Source organism: Podarcis raffonei, chromosome 2 (assembly GCF_027172205.1).
Source record: "Podarcis raffonei isolate rPodRaf1 chromosome 2, rPodRaf1.pri, whole genome shotgun sequence".
Taxonomy (NCBI): domain Eukaryota; kingdom Metazoa; phylum Chordata; class Lepidosauria; order Squamata; family Lacertidae; genus Podarcis; species Podarcis raffonei.
The window spans coordinates 70,062,941-70,088,653 of NC_070603.1; the positions used below are offsets into that span (position 1 = coordinate 70,062,941).

Genomic DNA, 25,713 nt, shown 5'->3' on the forward strand with positions numbered 1-25,713 from the left:
TCAGCATAACCCACGAGGGGCATTATAGTCCAAAACATCTGGCAAGACTGGCAGGATTATTGTAATAACCTGCAGTTTTTTATAAGAGTACAGTGTATATTTAAAGTAGATGAATAAATGAGCAAATTAAGTTAATTTGGATATGCAGAAGATATAAAAAATAAATTTAAGCAACCGTAGAAAGAGGGGGGAGGAAATCAAGTTTTGAAATATTAAAATAATTGTGAAATTAGTGAAATGTATAAACCTGAAAAGCATATTTTTTATTTAAAAAAAACACACCTGGCAAGGCGCAGGTCCCCGCCCCCGCGACATGCGTCTTCGCTTCTGACCAATGGCACACCAGCACCTCTCCTGCAGGAGAGGGGAGGTTCTCCAGCGAACGGCCCGGCGCCGCTTCCTTCCCGAGGGCTGCTGGGAGTTGTAGTCCTGCCTCCTGAAGGCCGCGCGGCTGCTCAGCCCTCTCGGCTGGAGCGATTACGTGGCTCGAGGAGCGGAGGAGAGGCGGGACGCAGGCGCGGCGTGATGGCGGCTCCCGTGCGCAGCCCGTCGGTGCTCTTGCGGCTCTTGCTGCTGCTGGCCGGCCTCGCCTCGCCCGGCTGGGGCCTCTACTTCCACCTGGGCGAGACAGAGCGCAAGTGCTTCATCGAGGAGATCCCCGACGAGACCATGGTCATCGGTGCGCCTGGCGGGGCGGAGGGGAGAGCGGGGAAAGTGGCGCTAGCTAGACGGGGGGCGGGTGTCGGATTCATGGCCCGGGAAGAGTAAAGAGGGGGTGGATCTGGGGCGCAATGGACTGGGGGGGGCTGCGGGTATTAAAGGCTTTCGAGGGGCTGCCGATCGGGAAGAGAGTTGGGCAATGAAACTGTGGGTGAGATGGGAACACGGGAGGAGATTTACCTGTGTATATGTATATAGCAGATGGTGATGGAGATTCAGCTGGGAAATTAAGTTGTTTAACTGTTTGGGCGGCCAACTTTCCCCTCATCCTATTCCGTTTCTATATCACAGGGAATTACCGGACGCAGCTGTTTGATAAGCAACGGGAAGAGTACCTTCCAGCTACTCCTGGCCTGGGCATGTTTGTGGAAGTGAAGGACCCTGATGAAAAGGTACACGGACACAGAAGAAGTCCACGTGCTCTGTTGATCTGAGGGCAGATGTGTGTCTCAGGTGTATGGTGTAACCACAGACTATTTCTGCTCAGAAGTATAGAGAAAGGGGCCTTTCCTTTTCTGATCTTGGTCTCCTAAGGGCCATTATTTTGATTGTATTCTCCTGGTCTATTGTCTGGTGTGCTGATATGCAAGTATTTCACCCATAGGAGCCAACTTCTAGGGGCCAAGGTCCCTTCGGCCTCTCCAATACAATAATTGAGGGAGTCAGGGCATTGCCATTTAAATGATGTGCATGTGGGACTTCCGGGTTGGCGCCATTGTTTAATGGCGGATTCCCTCCGAGCTCCGGAGGGAATCGGCTCCGTAGCGTCTGGGTCTGGCCGCTGCGGCGAAGCGGAGACCCTTAAAATCACAGGCGTGGATGCCTGTGAACACAGAGACTCGGCGGGCACCATTTGCGCCCCCCCAATCCGTGACGGAGCCTTTTTAAAGGCTTCGGAACGGAGGCAGGGTGAGGCGTGGTGCTGAGAGTACTCCCTCGCCTACGGAGTGAAGCCGCAAGCCATGGACAGAGAGCGCCAACTTCTTCCAAGACCGATCGGACTCTAAAACATAAACCCGTGAGTAATACGGAGATTGGAACCTTAAAAATTTTTTAATTTTGGATTTGGAACGAGCGGGAAGGGGCTAAAAAGGAAGTCCCCCCCCCTCTTTGTAAACAATTTAAAGCAAAGGACTGGGCAGCTAAGGTCGAGAGAATCTGTTTCTTGTTTTTTAATGAAAGATCCTGACTTCACGGTTTTGACACTATAAGAAGATTTACTGGAGGATAAAAAGAATTTTGGGAGCTGAAATTTCACCCCCCCGAGACCCGGGAACGTCCTATGAGAAAGCCTGTTGCATTGAAGATTTTGACAGCTGTCAAGTGAGCTGTTAGTCAGCTAGTTGTCAGCTGGAAAAAGAGAACATTGTTTCTGCTGTTTTTGCTGGTTTATTTGGTATAACTTTGTTGAAAATAAGGAGGGCTGATACAAAATAACTGGACTTTTGGTTTTGAGTTGAAAGGAACATTAAGGAACTAAAATCCCCCTAGAGGGGTAATAGGGACACTACATCACAAAAATGGCTGGAGTATGTAAAATCCAAGCAGAACTGGACAGAGCACTCGTTCTCTTGGGAAACTTGCAAGATGAATACAATGCTTTGTCTACAGAGGTATCACTACTACACTGGACAGTAAACAACAGTTTTGAGCCTGATAAGGACTTGAAACAGGAAGCCTATTCAACTGAACAAATAAATGAAACTGAAAGTGTAGATACGATGGAGCAATATGTTGTTTTTGAAGAAAATGAAGGAGGAGCAGGAGATTTGCAGGAGTCAAAGGAGAGTTACAATATGAGGCCTGACATGTTGATAAAAAAGGACAATAAAAATTGGATGTGGAAAGCCTGGTCTGAATGGGAGTCTGGAAAATGGAGAGATCCCCTTTGGAGGAGATCTGAAGACCTGAGGATTACAAATTTGTTGAAGGTGAAAGCTGGAGCTTTGGGGACATCTGGATCTGAAAGAAATTTGAAACAAGAGTTGGAGCACCCCATAGGCTTTGCTTTTAAGTATGGAGGACTGGCTGGAAGCAACATGGATTCTGTTGGGCCGGAGCCCCTCCGAGACTTGGGGCTTAACATCAAGGACTATCAAAGAGACCGGCAGAAAGGAACTGAGAGAGATATAAGGGCCTCGGACGTGAGATCTCCAGGCTAAATAAATAACATAAAGACTGATGGATATTGGTTGGGGACTGGAACCGGGAAAAGGGTGGGTGGAGGTTGGGAATCCAAAGGGTACATAAGGATAATTTGCTTTTTATATTTTGTTAGTGGTAAGGAAATTGGGTAAATCGTGGAAGGGAAATTTTGGTCGACTTTAGGAAAAAGGTTTAAGAATAATTAATGAGGTATAAGTATTGACGTGTGATTTTAATAAGGTAAAATTGGTTTTTTCTTTTTAAATTAATTGAAAATAAGGCTGTTAAAAATAAATTGAGGAAATGGAAAAAAGAAGTAAAGTAAAACAATAGTATGTTAGAATAAATGTTTAAGTTAAGGTAAAGAAATAAGTTAAGGACTTGCTGAACTGACAATTTAAATTGGAATACAAGAAGGGGAGGTGTGAGGAGGTCTGAGAAATAAGGTTAAGAATAATAAGTATTGGAAACTTTATGTGTTTTTTCTATTTTTTTGTTGTTTAGTTTTGGATATTATGTATTTTTGTGTTTTTGTTTTTGTTTTGTTTATTTCTTGTTTTTGTTTGTTGTGTGTTTCTTGAAAATGCCAATAAATATTTAATAAAAAAAAAATGATGTGCATGTGCTGCCTCTTGTGATTGATAATGCAGGGTAGGGCTTACCTGGGCCTCCCCAATATTTTATTCAAGTTGGCACCCCAGACTTGATATGAAGAAGCAGGGTTCTATTTTTGGTCCCTTGTGCCCTTTTGTGTGGCAGTAGGACTAGTACGTTGAGCTCACTACATCAGTGTTTTGTGAATAGCTTTGGATAATTTGCAGACCACCTCTTTCATCCCCAAAGAAGAGTCTGGGTGCATGACTGTTGAGAGATAACAATGCGGATCTCAAACTTTATGCTGTTGATTTGTTGTCATGGCCTTTTGCTGTGGAAAACCACTCAGCACACACCTGTTGGAGCTACAGATGTTGGCTTTATAGCCTGCAGAACTGGCAGTGTATCATGTTGAGATATTATTATATGTAGAACAGGCAGTATATCATGGTGGAATAGATGCAGCTTGAAGACTTTATCCAGAAGACTTCAGGTACACAATAGAAATCTTAATAGTTTTTAATTATACAGAGCAGAGTATTCCAGAAGCATATGTGTAATCAACCTAAAATACTGGTACTACAAATTTTCAGTGTTTCCTAATTTAACTGATTATGGCTGTGTGAACCCTGGTATCAAAATGGTTTTGGTATGTTTGCTTGACTCATACGTTACATTCCCTTCTGTTCTGTTCTGTTCTGTAGGTGGTGTTGTCTCGACAGTATGGGTCAGAGGGCAGATTCGCCTTTACTTCACACACTCCTGGGGAACATCAGATCTGCCTACATTCTAATTCCACAAAGTTTTCCCTTTTTGCGGGAGGCATGCTGGTAAGAGGATTCATGCAAAGGGAAGATTTGTGTTTGGGTTCATTTGACTTGACAAGCCAGCTCCTGAAGCATCATGCTTTGGTGGGTATCTTCAGGCCTAAGTTTTCACTGCTGACATTGTTTCGAATTTCATTGCAGAGGGTCCACCTCGATATCCAGGTTGGGGAACATGCCAACGACTATGCTGAGATTGCAGCCAAAGACAAGTTGAGTGAGCTGCAGCTACGTGTACGCCAGCTCCTAGAGCAGATTGAACAGATCCAGAAAGAGCAGAACTACCAGCGGGTAAAAAGAGGGGGACTGTGGGCGAAATTTAATGTCATGTTAAGGTGATAGTTCCAGCTTCACAATTTTTTGTTTTTTTTTTTTTTTTTTATAATATTTTTTATTACGTTTCTTTCCAAATTTTATACATTACAAACAAGGAGTTTACAAGAAACCATTTTTTTTTTTTTTTAACAAAAATCCCAAATTGGACTTCCCCACCCCTTCCGATTCTGCGTTCTTTATATTAACAATGTCAGCAATTTGTTACCTTATGTCATACCTTATTGTAACTTTTGCATGTTATGTATCTATATTCAATGTATTATGTCAGAATTTTTATACCTTTAAAATAAACGTAACATGTTCAATTTCATATTATCTCCTTTTCTCTTTTATCACTTAGTTTACTATTTACTTAATCATAATTGCTAAAGCGTATCATTTTCAAATCATGCACCGTCTTAAAATTCATACAGTTTGTAATACTTTTGCAAGTAGTCTTTAAACTTTTTCCAGTCCACCTCAATTGTTTCTACATCCAAATCTCGGATTCTGCCGGTCAGTTCAGCTATCTCCATGTAGTCCATCAACTGCGTCTGCCATTCCTCCAGCGTGGGTAAATCTTGTGTCTTCCAGTTCTTTGCGATGAGTATTCTTGCTGCTGTACTAGCATACATAAACAAAGTTCTGTCCTTCTTTAACACTTTCTGGTCTACCATGCCCAACAGGAAGGCCTCTGGTTTCTTGGGAAAGGTATACCTAAATACCTTTTTCAACTCATTGTAAATCATTTCCCAGAAAGCCTTAACCTTTGGGCATGTCCACCAGAGGTGAAAGAAAGTCCCCTCTGCTTCCTTACACTTCCAACATTTATTGTCAGACAGGTGATGTATCTTAGCTAACTTGACTGGGGTCATGTACCACCGGTATATCATTTTCATAATGTTTTCCTTCAAGGCCGTACTGGCCGTGAATTTCATTCCGGTGTTCCATAACCTTTCCCAGTCTTCAAACATAATGTTGTGTCCAACATCCTGTGCCCATTTAATCATAGCAGATTTAACTGTCTCATCCTGTAAATTCCACATAAGCAGCAAGTTATACATTCTAGATAACAGCTTTGTCTTTGGTTCTAACAATTCTGTCTCTAGTTTCGACTTTTCCACCTGGAAACCAACTTTTTTGTCCATTTTGAAAACCTCTTGAATTTGAGCATAATGTAGCCAGTCTCGCACCTTATTTTTTAGTTTGTCCTGGCTCTGCAACTTCCAATTGTCTCCAATTTTTTCAGTCAATTCCCAATATTTCGGCCAATAGGCCTCCATATTGGGTCTTTTTCGGGCCTTGGCCTCCACTGGTGATAGCCACCTCGGAGTTTTACTCTCTAGTAAGTCTTTATATTTCATCCAGACTGCAAAAATTGCTTTTCTGACAATGTGGCTTTTAAACAATTTATGTGCTTTAACCTTGTCGTACCATAGGTATGCGTGCCATCCAAAAGCATTATTAAAACCTTCCAGATCTAGGACATCGGTGTTTTCCAACAAAAACCAATCTTTCAGCCAGCAGAAGGCTGCAGCTTCATAATACAACCTCAAGTCCGGCAGGGCAAACCCCCCTCTTTCTTTCGAATCTGTTAATATTTTAAACTTTATTCGGGGCTTTTTGCCCTGCCAGATAAATCTAGATATATCCTTCTGCCATTTTCCAAAGCAATCCACTCTGTCCACGATCTGTAAGGTTTGAAACAAAAATAACATTTTCGGCAACACATTCATTTTTATAGCTGCAATTCTTCCCAACAAGGAAAGTTTCAATCTTGACCAAATTTCTAAATCCTTTTTAACTTCCAACCAACATTTCTCATAATTATCCTTAAATAAATTCAAATTCTTGGAGGACAAATAGATCCCAAGGTATTTCACTTTTTTAACCACATTCAGTTCTGTTTCTCTCTGAAACCCCTCTGTTTCTGTAATTGTTAAATTTTTGGTCAGAACCTTAGTTTTTTGTTTATTCAACCTAAATCCCGCCACCCGACCAAATTCAGATATAAGTTCGAGAACTCTTTTTGTACTGGATTCTGGCTCCTGCAGTATCAAAACTAGGTCATCTGCAAAAGCTTTCAGTTTATATTGTTTCACTCCGACCTCTATCCCTTGTACCAACCGGTCCTCTCTGATCATATTCTGAATGGCACCTTCAATTTCCTGTGTGGTTATTATAGAGTTCAAGATTGATCTTTTATCTTGAGTTATTTTTGATAGTCCATTTGTCTTTAAAAATTGATCTATCTCTGATTCTTTCTGGGGCCCCTGTGCATACAGTTCTTTGAAGTATCTGTGGAAGCACCTCCTAATTTCTTCTGGTTTCTGTACGGTCCTTCCATCAATCTCTAGATTTGTTATCGTGTTTAGCTTTTGTCTTTTTTTCAGCTGCCAAGCTAGCAGCTTTCCACATTTATTTGCTGATTCAAAAGATCTTTGCTTCATCTGTTTTATTTTCCATTCAATCTCCTGATTGATCAATTTTGAGTATTCTGCTTGGTGGAATTTAATTTCTCTCAGCACCTCCTTGGACTTTGGTTTGGTTCTCAGTTTTTTTTCTCCTTGGTGTATTTTCTCCAATATTTTGTCCTTCTTTCCGTTCCAGAGTTTTTTCTTGATTGAATTCTGTTGTATCAGAAACCCTCTCATAACAGCTTTACTTGCGTCCCAGATCGTTCTTTTTTCAACTGTAGTATTCAGATTTATCTCAAAATAGTCCTTTAATGTTTTTTGGGCCTTTTTCACAATCTCTTGATCTCTTAGTAGTGTGTCATTCATTCTCCATCTGAAGGAACCGGGTTGAGTTAATCTAAGTTCTATTTTCAAGGCATTGTGGTCGGAGCATGTTTTTGGGCAGATTTCCACCTTTTTAGTCTTGGGTGCCAGCCCCCTGGAGGTCCAGATTTGGTCGATCCTTGACCAAGACAGGTGGGCCTCAGAGAAAAAAGTTCCTTCTTTACCTAGGGGGTTCTTTGTCCTCCATATGTCGATCAAATCCAGATTGTCAGTCAGTTCGAAAAAAGTTTTGGGCAGTCTGCCATCAGATGTTAAGTTTTGGTTGTGAGACTTATCCATATGTGTAGACACCACTCCATTCATATCTCCCATCATTATGATGTTAGCATAGTCCAGATAGTCCAGCAACGTCTCATGCAGCTTCTTGAAAAATTCTGATTTCCCGTCATTTGGGGCATAAATTCCTAATATCAATATTTTTTCTCCTTGGGTTTGAATTTCAATTGCCAAAATTCTTCCTTGTTCATCCTTAAATAGAAATTTGGGTATCAGGCTCTCCTTAGCATAGATCACCACTCCTCTTTTCTTTACTTTGTCAGACGAAATAAATTCTTGGCCTAATCTTTTATTTACCAAAACCTTCCTGTGGAGCCTGGTCACATGGGTTTCTTGGAGGCAAATAATATCCAATTGTTCTTTCTTCAATATGTGAAATAACCTCCTTCTTTTCTCCGGGGAATTTCCGCCATTTATATTCCAACTGAGTAGCCGCAGAGACATCCTGAACTATTCTGCTACACCTAGAGCGGTGTATCTTCTTTCTCCTCTGGTTCCGAAGGTGCAGGTATTGCTCCACCTGGGTTGGGTATAGGCCAATTAGCTGCTGCTTCTTTTTGGAGGTCTTCTCCGTGGTCGTGCTGGAACTTTTGTAAGTCCTCTGGTGATCTTATTTTAACCTTCTTCTGTTTGTAAGTGAATGATAGCCCTTGTGGGAACTCCCACCTATAAGGAATTGTGTTGAGTCTCAGTAACTTAGCCAAATCTGAGTAGGTGGCTCTCAAGTCCAATAACTGTTTAGGAATATCTCGATAAATTTCCACCCTTTTCTCTTGTATCACAATTGAGTTTTTGAAGTGTAGGCCTAGTATTTTGTCTCTCTCCTCCCTTGATCTCAAAGCTATTAAGCAGTCTCTGGATCTATCTTTTCTTACTAATCTTCCCAACCGAAAAGCCGATACAATTTTAAAATCAATTTCTTCTTTTAAGTCCCAGAACTTTGTAAACTCTGTTGTCAAAAGTCCTTTCAAATCTTCTTGTTCAATTTCTGGGACTGCCCTTAGTCTAAGGTTGGTCTCGCGATTTTTCAATTCCACCAACGAGAGATAGGTTTGTTGGTCCCCTATCTGTTTATGAAGAGGCTTGACTTCCGCTTTAACTTCCTCGACTTCTTTTTTAGCTGATGTTGCAATTTGAACGGCTTCCCCTGCCAATTTACGATTCTCTTCTGTTGCTCCTTGCAATTTTTCAATTGCTTGAGTATGTTGGGAAACCTGATCTGTCAATTTCTGAATCGAGGATGTTGCTTGGTCAATTTTTGTTGATTGGTTATCAATTTTTTGATTTATTGCTGACAGTTGTTCCAAAACTTGTTTCAGTACTGCCTCAGCTCCTCCTGCTGCCATATCTTCCTCTTCAGATTTTTCAGGCTTTTCGGTTTCTACTTTTTGTGTCGCAAGCACAGCTGGAACTGATAATCTACGTCCCTGAGTTAAAGTTGTTTGCAAAAGCTGTGCTTGCTTTTTTGCTTTCTCTTTCTCCTTAGCTTCCTTAGCTTTGGCTGCTCTTGTCTTTCCTGTGCCACTCATCAGTCAACGTTCAAGGTCAAGTGTTGTAATCCCATGGGAAAGGCAAGTCCAGAATTAAAAACAGTCTATTGAGAGAAGGTAAACAAAAAAAAACTTTCCCAGGCCTCTGTATTCCCAATGTCCTCTAGGGGGAGTGCCACCAAAGTTTTAGTAAGAAGAAGGTAACTTTCCACAATTAAAGTCTCTTTGTTCCAACTTTAAAAACAATTTTAAAAGCAAATTAGTTCCAGCATGCTAAAAGAAAAGTCCTGCAGAGCCCTTTTCAATATATAACAAAGTTCCAGCAAGGTGCCTGCAATTGTATCCACTTCAGCTAGATGAGCTCAAAAGTTGCAAAAGTATCTGGAAGCTTGCAACAGTTCCGCAGTTTAAACAACTTTACCCGGCCACCCGGGAATTTGGGGTTAGAGTCTTCCCTTGCCCTTGGGGTGTCCGCTCCAGGTCAATTTTATGCTGTATTTATTCTTTAACAGTAAAATTCAAATGTGCACGAAGGTCCCGATTTAAAGCTTCAAAGCTTCCCTGTTCACGGCGCTTTCCGCTCTTTAGACCGTCTGCTTTGATCTTGAAAGCAGTGTCGGAAGACGGACTTCCTCTTTCTCGTCTCCCGTTTTTAGCCAAATTTTCCGATTTAATTTGTAAAATCTTAGGTCCTTACTCACGGGTTTGATGTTTCAGCCCGATGTTTCTTGGAAGAAAGGTCAGCGCTCATCCGTGACAGCCGCGCGGCTTCGCCTCCGCAGAAAGAGCGATGAACCCACAGCACCGCTCCCCCTCCTTCACTCCGGAGCCCCTTACGGGGTTCCTTTTGTGATTTCGGGGTCGCTCCAGGTGCCCGCCGGGTCCCACGGCCACGGACTCACTCTGCCCGTGGTTTATCTTGATGGGTTGCCGCTGCGCCGTCGCGAGCAACCCTTTTCTGCGGTGCCCCTCTTCAGAACTCGAAGAGGTCCGCCATCACGGTTTTGCGCCGCCTCCGGAAGTGTGCACAATCTTCTGTTCTGAGTGTATGTCTTGCAGTTGGTTTCCACTGGAGGTGGGCCCCAGCTTCACAATTTTTTGGAACAATCTACTCTCTCCTCCTTCCATGCACTACTCTGGGGATTCTTGCAACCCAATTTGAGAGCATAGGGATGGTGGGGGAAGTCCCAGTGTGCTAGTGGGACTCCCTGTGCTGGCTTCTGCTAGTGCAACATCTTGGTTGAATCCAGCTCTGTACTTCAGTGGCAGAGCACCTGCTTCATATGCCGAAGGTCCATGTTCATTCTCTGATGCCTCCAGTTAAAAGACTCTGGCAGTAGACGATGGAGAAGACATTTCCTCCTGAGACCCTAGACAGCCCCAGCCAATCAGAGTAGACTGTACCAGCCTAGATGGACAACTAGTCTGTTTTGGCATGGGTAGCTTCCAAAGAGGTTCTCAGCTGGTCTCCAGTAATGCTCTCTGTATAATAAGGCTGGGAAAGGAAGTGGTCTGCTTACATGCTCACATCATACAGTTCTGACGAGGGGAAGAGGGCTTCTTTCTAAAGGGAATATGCACCCTTATTAGTTAAGGTTGTGCTATTTGTGGAAGGTAGACTTCAGCCACATTCATACAATACAATTAAAGCACTGTGATACCACTTTAAACAGTCATGGCTTCTCCCAAAAAGTCCCCGAACAATAGGCTGTTAAGGGTGCTGAAAGTTATAGGAGACCCATTCCCCTCACAGAGCTGCAATTCCCGGAGTAGTTTAACAAGCAATCCCACTTCATAGGGATTTGTGGGAATTGTAGCGGTGTGAGGGGAATAGAGGCCGCCCACAACTCTCAGCCCCCTTAATAAACTCCCAGAATTCTTTGCATGAAGCCATGGCTGTTTAATATGGTATCATAGTACTTTAAATGTGTAGTGTGACTGTGGCCAAACTTTGGTTTCCAGAGTCAGCTGTTCCCCCCAACTCATGCTAAAAAAGTATCCTTTTAGCTTTTGATGAATCCTCTCCCCTTTCCTACTCATAAACTCTTTTCTCCTCTTCTTTTTTCCTCAGTGGCGAGAGGAGCGCTTCCGGCAAACTAGTGAGAGCACAAACCAGCGGGTTCTCTGGTGGTCCATTGTCCAGACCCTCATTCTTGTAGCCATTGGAGTCTGGCAGATGAGGCATCTTAAAAGTTTCTTTGAGGCCAAGAAGCTGGTATAAAAAAAAGTGTGGTTTGATATCAGCAAAAGGCCTGCAGTTCCCACAGGAGCCATTCCCAGTTCTTCAGTGCCTGCACGGGTGCTTCTCCTCTCCTCAGTCTTCTTCCACCAGACTTGTTGTTGTCCAGGCTCAGTATCATCTACCTCTCTCTGCCTCTGTCCTTCCATCTCTCTTCCTCCCTGCCAACACCTCAGCCTGCTGTGGTTCCAGGGCAGCAGCTTCGCCTCTTAAGGCACTGTGTTCTCTCCAGACAATCCAGACCTGCCCTCCCTCACTGTCACTCATGTTCTGTGTGAGGAGCTGGGGGGGGGGTTCTCTTGCCTAAGAGTGTCCTTCATCAAAAATCAACTCTTCGCAAGGGCACCCAGGACCTTTTTTTCCAGCCAGCGTCACAAATGACAAAGCCAAGAAACTGATGCCAGTTTTGAGCCCTGCTGTATTTTTACTAGCTCTGACTTCTTGATGCCGCCAGTATGTTGCTTTGAAGAAAAGCACTGAATAAGAAGACCTGGAAGCTCTGCCTGCAGTTCTCCTGTCCTGTATATTCTTAATGTGAATGGGATATGGAATGATTTTGGGATTAACTGCTGTGAGATTGGTGGAATAATATTGGGACACTCCGTATGTATGTGTTGGGATATGTGATAATAATTGGGCTATTAACTGAGGATAGCTAAGTATTGAAATTTACTTGACTTATATCTTCCTCTGTAGCTTGCTAGAATTAAATTGGCTTTTCCTGTATATACACAACCACTATTGTCGGTGCCTCGAGGGGCTGCGGAGCTCACAGACGGCAACAGCGAACACCTGAAAAGAGAGCACTCGCTCATCAAGCCTTACCAAGGTGCGTGTGGGGTGGGCAGGGGCTGCTGCCCCCCGACTCGCCTGCCCCTTCCTTCTCGCCCGCCTTTCTCGAGCCTTTCTCCATCCTGGCTGCCCCTGGTTAACGTTCAGGTCGAGTTGGGCCAAGGGGAAGACTTGGTTTTGACACTTCAGGAGGTAGAGAGGAAAACCAAAGGGCCGCGGAGACAGTACTATTCGTTTTGCACACATTCTCGAAGGACCCTCATAAATAACCAGGCGGGACCTTTCTGTGCCCAGGAGAGCCCCTTCAGTTTGAAGGCCAGGAGGGGCAGGGCGGGGGTCGATTGGAGGCTGTGGTTTGTGTAATACGCAGATCTTACAGATCCAGAGGAAAGCCCCAGTTGCCTGGAAAATAATATATTATAAATTAATGGAGTCATGTCCAACAAGTTGCCATGAATAATCGGTTTCTGCTGATTATTCATGGCCAAAGAACGGGGAGAACAAGTGAACACAGTTCCCACCATTTTTGTGAGGTGGTGGTGGTTTTGTGCCTAGTCTGTAACTTCTGGTTTCCATGGTATCTTCTTTGTTTTAGGGGTTGGCTCCAGTTCAATGCCCCTCTGGGATTTCCAGGGGAGTACAATGCTGACCAGCCAGTATGTTCGATTGACCCCTGATGAGCGCAGTAAGGAGGGTTCAATCTGGAACCGAGTGGTGAGTGTGTTTCTGCATGGAAAAAGTGGTAGTGGGATGAGACTAGCAGTGATCGTGCCTACTTAACAATACCCAAAGTGTGAATCATTCTCAAAAGTGCTTAGGGCTACTATATTCTGTCTTCTAGCCCTGCTTCCTAAAGGATTGGGAGCTCCATGTCCATTTCAAGATCCATGGAATAGGCAAGAAAAATCTGCACGGAGATGGTTTTGCTCTGTGGTATACTCGGGAGCGCCTTACTGCAGGTACTGAAGTGGGTTGAATAGTCAGGGTGGTATCCCACTGTGATGAATTCTGGGCCCCAAATGCAGTTATGAGTGGATAGTTTCTGAGCTAAGTTGTTTAAACTAGCATAGCATTATAAGGTGCAGCAAGTCCTTCTGAGTTCAGTGATATTTATTCCCATATATATATATGGAATTGCAGCCTTATGCCTATTCCTATATATATTTGTGTAGAGGGATGTTTTTAAATGGAGAAACATTCAGTCATGTGAGCTCCTACCTGCGGTCTGTAGTGGCACAGCTCAGACAGGTTTGCCATCTCAGTGAAAACTAGGCCTTCATAGTAAGCTCTTAAGAATGTTGGGTGAGCACTGCGGCATGGTCTTCTGGGAATTCTTAATTACATATCAGCTCATTGTTGCTTAAGAATGTGTGTGCAAATGCTTTATTGTTGTTTCACAACTAGATCTAAATTCTTACATACTTGACATGTTTCTATAGGAGATAATGCATGTGCCATAGTAGAAAAGCTGCTGTTCGAGAAGTAGGAATATAACATCCTAGTTATATTCTTTGTGCAGAATGTTTGAAAATAATACAACCTTTCTTACAATGTTTGCTGGCAACATTCAAGTGCTTCAAACTGTATGGAAATAATGATGCTCTCTACAGATTAATCTGCAGAGTTCTGCCTGGCTGGATTATGTTGTTCAGTGGTGCAAGGATGCAGATCTAGTCACCATACTCTGCTTTGTCCTGCTCAGGCCCTGTCTTTGGCAGCAAAGATAACTTCCATGGACTGGCCATTTTCCTGGACACTTACCCAAATGATGAAGCTACAGAGGTAAGTAATGACACACACTGGCTTTGAGGGTTGCTTGTACTTGCAAGCCAAGCACAGTTGTACCTCGGAAGTCAAACGGAATCCATTCCAGAAGTCAGTGCATGTTGGAAGCACAAGAGGTCCAGAGGGTGGCAACATGAGAACAGGCCTTTTCTGCAGTGGCTCCCCTCCTGTGGAATGCTCTCCCCAGGGAGGCTCGCCTGGTGCCTTCTTGAATATATTTAGGACCAGGCAAAAACATTCCTCTTCTCCCAGGCCTTTGGCTAATTAGCCAATCTATGTCCTTTTAAACTGTAGGTGGGGGTTATTGCTTTGTTTGCTAGTTTCTTACGTATTTTTGTGTTTTATATTGTAAAGTGTCCTGTGATCCTTAGGTGAACGGAGGTATAGAAATTTAATCAAATAATAAAACAATAATAATAAAAGTTATAATTGATTAAAAAATACTTTAAAATAGTGTATAGGTATGCATGTGCCATCCATACCCCAGTGATCCCCATCTGCTCCACCACCCAATTGGGGGTAGGGATTCTAAAAGCAGTTACAGTTAAAAACATTATTTCATCCTATGGTATCAGAGTTGCCAAGAGCAGTATTCTTCAGTCACTAAATGCCTGGACACACAGGAATGTTTTCAAATTCCTAGTGAATGGCTCACCTCACTAGAGAGGACATTCCACAAATTAGTAGCCACCACTGAAAAGGCCCTGTCATGGGTTAATGCCAACCAGTCTGCCTCTGTGGCGGCACCACTGAGAACGTCATTTTATCACCGTTGTCTGAGCATACTTAGAAGCATTCTTGTGATCAGGAACCTTGATAACGCAGGGTAGCTGATCACAGGGAGATTTCCAAGTACATTCAGCCAAATATGCTTAGAAGCCCCTTTTCAGGCCTTCCTGCTCAATGCAAGACAGCTGAGGGTGGAACAGAGCAATATTTGGAGACAGGAGGCATGCCTTCTCCTCTTTCCCCTACACACTCTGTGCATTCTTGGCAGTGTTAGAAAATCAGATATATAAACTGGGCACCAAATGGCCCCTAATACTAGGGTTACATTCACCAAAATAGAATGCCTCATTGACATTTTGGGGACAGATGGCTTGAAATTCGTATTTTTCAATACGACTTTTCGGTTCTTAAAATTCATTCTGATTCTGCAGATAAAATATGGCAACGCAGGTTGTGTTGTTAGTGTGTGAAAACAGGATCCAAGGATCCTCAGGCATGCACCACCAGATGATGGGAGACGTCAGGTGCCATCCTGGCACCCGGGCATCTTCACTTGGTCACAAGTGGCCAATAACCAGGTGCAAAATGCGCCTGGCTCCTGGCAAATTTCGACCACTGATTCTTAGGGATTGTATTAACCCATTTTCTGTCTAGCCTGAGAGCGTGATGTGTGTTGTAAAATCTCTCTCTCTACTTCTCTTTCCCACCTCCTCTCCTTTAGATAACGTGGATGACCCGACAGGAAACTTCCGCAGTGGGCCCTTGACGGGCTGGAAGGTGTTCCTCTTGCTCCTGTGTTCTCTGCTTGGCATCATTGTTTGTGCCGTGGTGGGAGCCGTGGTCTTCCAGAAACGCCAGGAGCGGAACAAGCAATTTTACTAGAGGGGGAAGCAAGCCCACATTCTGGGCATTTGGGAATATTTTTTACAGGGGGGAGGGAGAATTGTATAGACTCTGGCTTCGAAAAGGCTCTTTCAGAGAAATACACAGATTATTTTCATATCTTTTCCCCCCACCTGGCAGCACAAGCCCGACAACATATGTCAGAACAATCAGGAAGGTAGGGGGAGCACCTTTTCTCTCTTTCTGAATACTATTCAGAGCCGTCAGCCCCTCTTTTAACACCTTTTTTAAAAAGGAGGGGAAAGAACTGTGGTTCGAGGTGGGTGTTCCTGCTCTATGGGGCATGACTCTGCATCCCAGCTAGTATGTGCTGGTGTTTCTCTAACAGGGCAATATTTCCAGAGTCCTGCTAACTGCTGGCAGCAATTTTCTTGCCTGGCCCGTAAGCCGCCTTCAAGGTGGATGTTTTGAACTGAATGTATTTTGTAATCTCACTGGCCTTGGTACTTCCTTTTAGTACCAGCTCTTTCTCTACTGCTGAAAGTGAGACTAATTTACACCAAACAACTGGTGACTATCAAATGTGATCTCTCCCGCCCCCTCCCCCTTTGGTGATGGAACCTGTGATTGCATTGGTCTGAGAGAGTGGGAACTTGATTTTTTCCAGTTACTGTGGAGTATATGCCAAAATTTGGTCACAGACATTCAGGTCCTGCTCTGAATCATCGCATTAAACTTCTGAACTAGGTGGTTCTGGTGGTGGGACCTTGCCATAGCCACATAGCTGCGTGTGGGTCTGCAAGATGATGGGTGAAAGAGAGGGTGTGTGAAATAAAAATGGAAAACTGACCTCAGCTGCTGGTTTGTCTTAATTTTATGGAGTATGAGTGATGTAGCCTTGTGGCTTGGGCTCATGTTGGACTCGGTATGTATCACTTCACACTGCAGGTGGTGAATTATTTTCAGGGAATTATTAAAAATGTAGGTGTGTAAGGAGTTTCTTAACTGCATTTTTAGGTGCAGAAAGATTTGCAATCTTTTTGCTCACTTCTCAACACATTAAGTAAGCTAAGTGTTCTTCATATTTAATAATTGGAAAAGTTAGAGGTTACTTAACATAGATCACTTTCCCTTAAAGAACAAGATTAAAATGATTTAAGTACATAAATGATAAAGCGAGGACATGTATATACACCAGTGCTGCCAGCTGCTTATTCCTGTGCTATGGAAGGCTCTTCTGCTGTTGGCCCTACACTCTTGTCAGTGTCTTTTACTACAGCCTGGCAGGTGTTTCTAAAAGAGGAGCTTCTGAAGAGCAGTTTTAAAATAATCCAAGCCTTTAGTTTTATAATCTAAAAGACATGACACACAAGGAAAAAATATGAAAAGGGAGGAGGAAAACACACTCATACATCAGTTCTTAAAGTTATAGTTCAGCTAAGATGGAAACAGTTTAGGTCAGGCTTCCTTAACCTCGGCCCTCCAGATGTTTTGAGACTACAATTCCGATTATCCCTGAACACTGGTCCTGCTAGCTAGGGATCATGGGAGTTGTAGGCCAAAAACATCTGGAGGGCTGAGGTTGAGGAAGCCTGGTTTAGGTAGTTGACAGTATTGTTGCCATTAGGTAATAGTTTAGGGAAGACCAGATGCAGATGGCTTCTTAGCAGGGCAGATGGAAGGAATATGTTCTTCTCTGAAGCCTGAAAGTATGATAAGTATAATAACAACTTTCCACTGGACAATGATATCTGATTTATGAAAATACTTATATACCTCTGTATCATAAAAATATATAAAAGTGGTTTGTAAAAATATAAAACCAGTCAAATCATAAAAAGTTTAAAGCCAAAAAATTAAAAACAAACAACAGTAGACCATGTTGTGAACTACCCTGATATGTTGTGAATCATCCTGAGATCTATCAGTATAGGGCGGTATGCAAATGTAATTAATAATAATTGTGTGGAGTGTACTCTTAACTGTTTGCATTGGCCTGGCTCAATATAAAAGTTTTCAGCAGATATTTAAAAGCTGGCATAGAAGGAGCCTGTTGACACACTTCTGCCCACCTCTGTGCTTGTTCTTAGAATCATAGAATTGTAGAGTTGGAAGAGACCCCAAGGGGCATCTTAGTCCAACCCCTTGCAATGCAGGAATCTCAACTAAAGTATCCATGATGGATGCTCATCCAACCTCTGCTTAAAAAACCAGTGAAGTCCATCACCTGCGGTCATCTATACCACTGTCAAACAACTCTTACCACAGAAAGCGCTTCCTAATGTTACATAATTGGAATTGCCTTTCTTGTAACTTGAATCCATGGTTCCCGAGCAGGAGAAAACAAGCTTGCTCCATCTTCCATGTGACAGCCCTTGAGATATTTGAAGGTTGTTGTTGTTTAGTCATTTAGTCGTGCCCAACTCTTCGTGACCCCATGGACCAGAGCACGCCAGGCACTTACTTCTGTCTTCCACTGCCTCCCGCTGTTTGGTCAAACTCATGCTGGTAGCTTCGAGAACACTAACCAGCCATCTCGTCCTCTGTCGTCCCCTTCTCCTTGTGCCCTCAATCTTTCCCAACGTCAGGGTCTTTTCCAGGGAGTCTTCTCTTCTCATGAGGTGGCCATGGAGTTTTCTTGGCAGGGATACTGGAGTGGCTTGCCGGTTCCTGCTCCAGGTGGATCACTGTTTGGTCAAAACTCTCCACTGTGACCTGTCCATCTTGGGTGGCCCTGCAAGGCATAGCTCATAGCTTTTCTGAGTTATTCAAGCCCCTTTGCCACGGCAAGCCAGTGATCCATGAAGGGGAGGCAGTGAAGGTAGCTAGTCATATCTCCTCTCGGTTTCCTCTTTACTAGACTAAACATACCCAACACCCTCCACCATTCCTTATACGCCTTGCTTCCCAGACCCTTGACCATCTTGCCCACCCTCCTCTGCACATGTTCCAGCTTGTCAACATCCTTTGTAAATTGGGGTGCCCAGAAGTGGACATAGTACTCCAGGTGTGGTCTGACCAAGACAGAAAATCCAGGCCATTCCTGTTATCACACCTTCAGTGCATTTTGAACTGGGTTTCTGCACTCCCAATACTTGAGAAACTAGCTCAGGCTTATGCTCTGGCTGCAGCAGTTTCTGTTCCAGAAGTCAGGGAGCGAGCCTGAGGCATATTCTAGGACAGCAGTGTCTAAAGGGGTTTGGAGGTGCTAAGGGAGACGGGATGCCGCTAGCCAGGTGATGCTTTCCAAATGTTGCGCTGGAACCGACATCAGTCCTCTGTCAGCATAACCCACGAGGGGCATTATAGTCCAAAACATCTGGCAAGACTGGCAGGATTATTGTAATAACCTGCAGTTTTTTATAAGAGTACAGTGTATATTTAAAGTAGATGAATAAATGAGCAAATTAAGTTAATTTGGATATGCAGAAGATATAAAAAATAAATTTAAGCAACCGTAGAAAGAGGGGGGAGGAAATCAAGTTTTGAAATATTAAAATAATTGTGAAATTAGTGAAATGTATAAACCTGAAAAGCATATTTTTTATTTAAAAAACACACACCTGGCAAGGCGCAGATCCCCGCCCCCGCGACATACGTCTTCGCTTCTGACCAATGGCACACCAGCACCTCTCCTGCAGGAGAGGGGAGGTTCTCCAGCGAACGGCCCGGCGCCGCTTCCTTCCCGAGGGCTGCTGGGAGTTGTAGTCCTGCCTCCTGAAGGCCGCGCGGCTGCTCAGCCCTCTCGGCTGGAGCGATTACGTGGCTCGAGGAGCGGAGGAGAGGCGGGACGCAGGCGCGGCGTGATGGCGGCTCCCGTGCGCAGCCCGTCGGTGCTCTTGCGGCTCTTGCTGCTGCTGGCCGGCCTCGCCTCGCCCGGCTGGGGCCTCTACTTCCACCTGGGCGAGACAGAGCGCAAGTGCTTCATCGAGGAGATCCCCGACGAGACCATGGTCATCGGTGCGCCTGGCGGGGCGGAGGGGAGAGCGGGGAAAGTGGCGCTAGCTAGACGGGGGGCGGGTGTCGGATTCATGGCCCGGGAAGAGTAAAGAGGGGGTGGATCTGGGGCGCAATGGACTGGGGGGGGCTGCGGGTATTAAAGGCTTTCGAGGGGCTGCCGATCGGGAAGAGAGTTGGGCAATGAAACTGTGGGTGAGATGGGAACACGGGAGGAGATTTACCTGTGTATATGTATATAGCAGATGGTGATGGAGATTCAGCTGGGAAATTAAGTTGTTTAACTGTTTGGGCGGCCAACTTTCCCCTCATCCTATTCCGTTTCTATATCACAGGGAATTACCGGACGCAGCTGTTTGATAAGCAACGGGAAGAGTACCTTCCAGCTACTCCTGGCCTGGGCATGTTTGTGGAAGTGAAGGACCCTGATGAAAAGGTACACGGACACAGAAGAAGTCCACGTGCTCTGTTGATCTGAGGGCAGATGTGTGTCTCAGGTGTATGGTGTAACCACAGACTATTTCTGCTCAGAAGTATAGAGAGAGGGGTCTTTCCTTTTCTGATCTTGGTCTCCTAAGGGCCATTATTTTGATTGTATTATCCTGGTCTGTTGTCTGGTGTGCTCATATGCAAGTATTTCACCCATAGGAGCCAACTTCTAGGGGCCAAGGTCCCTTTGGCCTCTCCAATACAATAATTGAGGGAGTCAGGGCATTGCCATTTAAATGGTGTGCATGTGCTGCCTCTTGTGATTGATTATGCAGGGTAGGGCTTACCTGGGCCTCCCCAATATTTTATTCAAGTTAGCACCCCAGACTTGATATGAAGAAGCAGGGTTGTATTTTTGGTCCCTTGTGCCCTTTTGTGTGGCAATAGGACTAGTACGTTGAGCTCACTACATCAGTGTTTTGTGAACAGCTTTGGATAATTTGCAGACCACCTCTTTCATCCCCAAAGAAGAGTCTGGGTGCATGACTGTTGAGAGATAACAATGTGGATCTCAAACTTCATGCTGTTGATTTGTTGTCATGCCCTTTTGCTGTGGAAAACCACTCAGCACACACCTGTTGGAGCTACAGATGTTGGCTTCATAGCCTGCAGAACTGGCAGTGTATCATGTTGATATATTATTATATGTAGAACAGGCAGTATATCATGGTGGAATAGATGCAGCTTGAAGACTTTATCCAGAAGACTTCAGGTACACAATAGAAATCTTAATAGTTTTTAATTATACAGAGCAGAGTATTCCAGAAGCATATGTGTAATCAACCTAAAATACTGGTACTACAAATTTTCAGTGTTTCCTAATTTAACTGATTATGGCTGTGTGAACCCTGGTATCAAAATGGTTTTGGTATGTTTGGTTGACTCATACGTTACATTCCCTTCTGTTCTGTTCTGTAGGTGGTGTTGTCTCGACAGTATGGGTCAGAGGGCAGATTCACCTTTACTTCACACACTCCTGGGGAACATCAGATCTGCCTACATTCTAATTCCACAAAGTTTTCCCTTTTTGCGGGAGGCATGCTGGTAAGAGGATTCATGCAAAGGGAAGATTTGTGTTTGGGTTCATTTGACTTGACAAGCCAGCTCCTGAAGCATCATGCTTTGGTGGGTATCTTCAGGCCCAAGTTTTCACTGCTGACATTGTTTCGAATTTCATTGCAGAGGGTCCACCTCGATATCCAGGTTGGGGAACATGCCAACGACTATGCTGAGATTGCAGCCAAAGACAAGTTGAGTGAGCTGCAGCTACGTGTACGCCAGCTCCTAGAGCAGATTGAACAGATCCAGAAAGAGCAGAACTACCAGCGGGTAAAAAGAGGGGGACTGTGGGCGAAATTGAATGTCATGTTAAGGTGATAGTTCCAGCTTCACAATTTTTTGGAACAATCTACTCTCTCCTCCTTCCATGCACTACTCTGGGGATTCTTGCGACCCAATTTGAGAGGACAGGGATGGTGGGGGAAGTCCCAGTGTGCTAGTGGGACTCACTGTGCTGGCTTCTACTAGTGCAACATCTTGGTTGAATCCAGCTCTGTACTTCAGTGGCAGAGCACCTGCTTCATATACCGAAGGTCCATGTTCATTCTCTGATGCCTCCAGTTAAAAGACTCTGGCAGTAGATGATGGAGAAGACATTTCCTCCTGAGACCCTAGACAGCCCCAGCAAATCAGAGTGGACTGTACCAGCCTAGATGGACAACTAGTCTGTCTTGGCATGGGTAGCTTCCAAAGAGGTTCTCAGCTGGTCTCCAGTAATGCTCTCTGTATAATAAGGCTGGGAAAGGAAGTGGTCTGCTTACATGCTCACATCATACAGTTCTGACGAGGGGAAGAGGGCTTCTTTCTAAAGGGAATATGCACCCTTATTAGTTAAGGTTGTGCTATTTGTGGAAGGTAGACTTCAGCCACATTCATACAATACAATTAAAGCACTGTGATACCACTTTAAACAGTCATGGCTTCTCCCAAAAAGTCCCTGAACAATAGGCTGTTAAGGGTGCTGAAAGTTATAGGAGACCCATTCCCCTCACAGAGCTGCAATTCCCGGAGTAGTTTAACAAGCAATCCCACTTCATAGGGATTTGTGGGAATTGTAGCGGTGTGAGGGGAATAGAGGCTGCCCACAACTCTCAGCCCCCTTAATAAACTCCCAGAACTCTTTGGATGAAGCCATGGCTGTTTAATATGGTATCATAGTACTTTAAATGTGTAGTGTGACTGTGGCCAAACTTTGGTTTCCAGAGTCAGCTGTTCCCCCCAACTCATGCTAAAAAAGTATCCTTTTAGCTTTTGATGAATCCTCTCCCCTTTCCTACTCATAAACTCTTTTCTCCTCTTCTTTTTTCCTCAGTGGCGAGAGGAGCGCTTCCGGCAAACTAGTGAGAGCACAAACCAGCGGGTTCTCTGGTGGTCCATTGTCCAGACCCTCATTCTTGTAGCCATTGGAGTCTGGCAGATGAGGCATCTTAAAAGTTTCTTTGAGGCCAAGAAGCTGGTATAAAAAAAAAGTGTGGTTTGATATCAGCAAAAGGCCTGCAGTTCCCACAGGAGCCATTCCCAGTTCTTCAGTGCCTGCACGGGTGCTTCTCCTCTCCTCAGTCTTCTTCCACCAGACTTCTTGTTGTCCAGGCTCAGTATCATCTACCTCTCTCTGCCTCTGTCCTTCCATCTCTCTTCCTCCCTGCCAACATCTCAGCCTGCTGTGGTTCCAGGGCAGCAGCTTCACCTCTTAAGGCACTGTGTTCTCTCCAGACAATCCAGACCTGCCCTCCCTCACTGTCACTCATGTTCTGTGTGAGGACCTGGGGGGGGGGGGTTCTCTTGCCTAAGAGTGTCCTTCATCAAAAATCAACTCTTCGCAAGGGCACCCAGGACCTTTTTTTCCAGCCAGCGTCACAAATGACAAAGCCAAGAAACTGATGCCAGTTTTGAGCCCTGCTGTATTTTTACTAGCTCTGACTTCTTGATGCCGCCAGTATGTTGCTTTGAAGAAAAGCACTGAATAAGAAGACCTGGAAGCTCTGCCTGCAGTTCTCCTGTCCTGTATATTCTTAATGTGAATGGGATAGGGAATGATTTTGGGATTAACTGCTGTGAGATTGGTGGAATAATATTGGGACACTCTGTATGTATGTGTTGGGATATGTGATAATAATTGGGCTATTAACTGAGGATAGCTAAGTATTGAAATTTACTTGACTTATATCTTCCTCTGTAGCTTGCTAGAATTAAATTGGCTTTTCCTGTATATACACAACCACTATTCTTCTGGCAGATCAGATGCCTCATTTTCTTACGAATGTGAGCTTATTGGTTGTAAGCTTGGCTCTGCACTGCTGTTCTTGCAGCAGGAACATGTGCTGACTTGCTTTTTCCACCTGTTCCACCAGCCCGATCATAACTCCTATTTACTTGGAAGCAAACCCTGTTGGTTTCAATAGAATTCCTTTCCCAAGGAACTTTACAGTCCAGGTCTCCTAGGGGTTTGTTTTGCTAAATACATTTATGGACATCCAACAAATTCATATGGTTTGATTATAATTCCAAAATTATTGAAGCATCTTCTCATGACCCCTCCCCTATCAAAGTTTGAGATTGCTATTTGGGAGGGAGGAGACCCAGAAGACTGTTACATTTAAACTAGGGGGAGAGCCAAAAATATGGTTAAATCTCAATGAGACTAATTTTGAACTGGTCAACCATGGATTATTGGCCTAAGATTGAACCATGTGCCCATACACTCTTCCTTCCCCTTCTCCTCCCTTCATTGCACCCAGCTTGGACACTTACATCGTGCTTGTTAGGAATGGAAACTTAACACTTGTGAGTTGCAGCACTTAAGCCTAAGTTTGGATGTTATGAGAAACTGTTGTAACGAGCCCCCAGTTTGGGTGCATGAGAGGGGTAAGGATCATGTGTGTTGGGAGGCATGCAGCTTGTTCTCAGGCCAATATCACTATGGGTGACCTAGCCACCGTATGTAGACTATTTAAGTGATGTCCAGTGTCTTTTGTTTGTAAATGTTACTGGTGACTAAGCCTTTGGAGAAGTGGCTGTGTTGGCTTGGCGTATCTGAGATGGATTTTTTAGGAGACACATTGGAGACAGAGAAAGTGCAGATATGGTTAAATTCCCATCACAGCAGCACCTATCCATGCCTTCTTTTTGCTATAGAGGTCTGAAGCTCATATTTTGTGTGTCATGATGGCTGAGCAGAAAACTTGAAAGGGTAGCATATTCTTTGCTCCGCTTTGGCTTCACAATTACCATACTGATTTTACATGAAAGTAGAGACAAGTGTACACTTTCCTAAATGTGAAAGGGAATTTTTTTGTTGCCATACAAAAACCAGAATTGTTTACTAGAGGCAAGGGAACAACTGTAGTGACTTCTGCAATTCAAATGGCACCAGCCTTTCAATTTCTAAAATTTATCTTAATGGTCCCCCCCCCTTGCCGCTTTGAATATGTTGTGTTATTAGATTTACAAAAGGGTGGTGGTGGTATGTTGCTGAGATACTTGTGAATGTCCTCAAGTTGCTAAGGAGTTTTGAGCCAGACATAATATGCTCTGGCCTGAACTGTCTTGATTTTCAGATACAGATAGCAGAACTTGCTAAACATTGAAGTGCTGAAGATGTTCAGAATAATTCTTTGAGGGCATTAAACTGGGTTTAATTATAAAGCTTCATGACTGTGCCAATATCTATCTTAAAAAAGAAAACAGTTGAGAGCATAGGAAAGCACATTCTAGACTAGGTGTGGGGAACCTTTGGCTCTCCAAATGATGCTGAACTACAGCTCCCATCATCCCTGGCCATTAGCCATGCTGTTTGCAGCTGATGGGACCTGTAGTTCAGTAACAAAGGTTCAGCCAAAGGTTCCCAGACTTGCTCTAGAATGAATGAAGATTGCTGCACTAGATGAGTGAATGCTGGTGTCCTTCTATTGGAACCGGGTTTGTTGGAAAGGGTCTCTTTCATCTGAGTTTTTTGTTTTGTTTTGTTTTTTTTAGTTTCCCAGGTTTGTGATATTTGCAATGGTCTGTGTTTGTGCCACTGACTACACCATCCAGTTGAAGTGGTCTAAGATCCCAACTTCCCTAAAGCCACCTTGACTGTGCTCCTGTGAAACAAGTGAAGTTGCCTGTTTCTTACACTCTGCTGTGACCAACTAAGACAACTTAATGGGGTTACAATTTTAGATGCTGCAGTGTAGGAGTTCAAGCTTTCATGTAAGAGATTAAACAACTAAAGCTTTATGGATGAAGGACCAGTTTTAATGAGTGGCACATACTTGTTTTTTTGTATTGGGGGTATTTCAGCCCTGGTTGCTACTGTAAAGCAAATGAGAGAGAAGTCAATAAAGATGGTATTTCCTTCTAACAATGACTGCTAACTTTATTTCATGTCAAGATCTTACGCTTTCTTCAGAAGTCCCAAAATGCATGTACATAAGAGCTTTGGTAATAGGAAATCAATACTTTGTTGCCAACTACAACTTTTTTAAAAAAAAATGTTTTCACAAAAACTAGTCATATTACATGCTTCATCTCACCCCAACTTCGTTAATTCATTTGCTCATTCTGGACTGTCTAGAAGCTACCCATAAGCTGCCTGATACCACTGAGATCTACTGCCTCGTTTTCCTCCTCCTCTATTTTTTCTGTGTGCTCCACCTCTGCCGGGAAACCGG

The 25,713-nt window shown here is 44.0% G+C and overlaps 3 protein-coding genes across 3 annotated transcripts; all 3 read left to right on the plus strand.

Moving 5' to 3' along the window:
- The first annotated feature begins 416 nt into the window (after nucleotides 1-416).
- Nucleotides 417-12,130, plus strand: LOC128408083 (transmembrane emp24 domain-containing protein 9-like). The gene is made up of 5 exons (XM_053377285.1): nucleotides 417-679; nucleotides 1,012-1,112; nucleotides 4,164-4,289; nucleotides 4,428-4,574; nucleotides 11,237-12,130. The coding sequence occupies exons 1-5, from the start codon at nucleotides 526-528 to the stop codon at nucleotides 11,384-11,386; spliced, it is 678 nt and encodes a 225-aa protein (XP_053233260.1). The 5' UTR covers nucleotides 417-525; the 3' UTR covers nucleotides 11,387-12,130.
- Nucleotides 12,131-12,758: 628 nt separating this feature from the next.
- On the plus strand, nucleotides 12,759-16,402 carry LOC128403702 (vesicular integral-membrane protein VIP36-like). Its single transcript, XM_053368725.1, has 4 exons — nucleotides 12,759-12,910; nucleotides 13,038-13,155; nucleotides 13,899-13,999; nucleotides 15,365-16,402. The coding sequence occupies exons 1-4, from the start codon at nucleotides 12,809-12,811 to the stop codon at nucleotides 15,590-15,592; spliced, it is 549 nt and encodes a 182-aa protein (XP_053224700.1). The 5' UTR covers nucleotides 12,759-12,808; the 3' UTR covers nucleotides 15,593-16,402.
- A 2,852-nt stretch (nucleotides 16,403-19,254) lies between these two features.
- LOC128408086 (transmembrane emp24 domain-containing protein 9) lies at nucleotides 19,255-23,267 on the plus strand. Its single transcript, XM_053377288.1, has 5 exons — nucleotides 19,255-19,513; nucleotides 19,846-19,946; nucleotides 20,918-21,043; nucleotides 21,182-21,328; nucleotides 22,371-23,267. The coding sequence occupies exons 1-5, from the start codon at nucleotides 19,360-19,362 to the stop codon at nucleotides 22,518-22,520; spliced, it is 678 nt and encodes a 225-aa protein (XP_053233263.1). The 5' UTR covers nucleotides 19,255-19,359; the 3' UTR covers nucleotides 22,521-23,267.
- The last annotated feature ends 2,446 nt before the right edge of the window (nucleotides 23,268-25,713 follow it).

What these genes read in the sequence shown, in the direction of transcription:
- LOC128408083 (XM_053377285.1), top strand. Translation starts at nt 526, where the DNA reads ATGGCGGCTCCCGTGCGCAGCCCGTCGGTGCTCTTGCGGCTCTTGCTG. An exon ending in TGAAGGACCCTGATGAAAAG is followed by an intron (nt 1,113 to 4,163) that starts GTACACGGACAC and finishes TCTGTTCTGTAG; the next exon opens with GTGGTGTTGTCTCGACAGTA. An exon ending in AAGAGCAGAACTACCAGCGG is followed by an intron (nt 4,575 to 11,236) that starts GTAAAAAGAGGG and finishes TTTTTTCCTCAG; the next exon opens with TGGCGAGAGGAGCGCTTCCG.
- LOC128403702 (XM_053368725.1), top strand. Translation starts at nt 12,809, where the DNA reads ATGCCCCTCTGGGATTTCCAGGGGAGTACAATGCTGACCAGCCAGTAT. An exon ending in GTTCAATCTGGAACCGAGTG is followed by an intron (nt 12,911 to 13,037) that starts GTGAGTGTGTTT and finishes TCTGTCTTCTAG; the next exon opens with CCCTGCTTCCTAAAGGATTG. An exon ending in TCGGGAGCGCCTTACTGCAG is followed by an intron (nt 13,156 to 13,898) that starts GTACTGAAGTGG and finishes TGTCCTGCTCAG; the next exon opens with GCCCTGTCTTTGGCAGCAAA.
- LOC128408086 (XM_053377288.1), top strand. Translation starts at nt 19,360, where the DNA reads ATGGCGGCTCCCGTGCGCAGCCCGTCGGTGCTCTTGCGGCTCTTGCTG. An exon ending in TTTTTGCGGGAGGCATGCTG is followed by an intron (nt 21,044 to 21,181) that starts GTAAGAGGATTC and finishes ATTTCATTGCAG; the next exon opens with AGGGTCCACCTCGATATCCA. An exon ending in AAGAGCAGAACTACCAGCGG is followed by an intron (nt 21,329 to 22,370) that starts GTAAAAAGAGGG and finishes TTTTTTCCTCAG; the next exon opens with TGGCGAGAGGAGCGCTTCCG.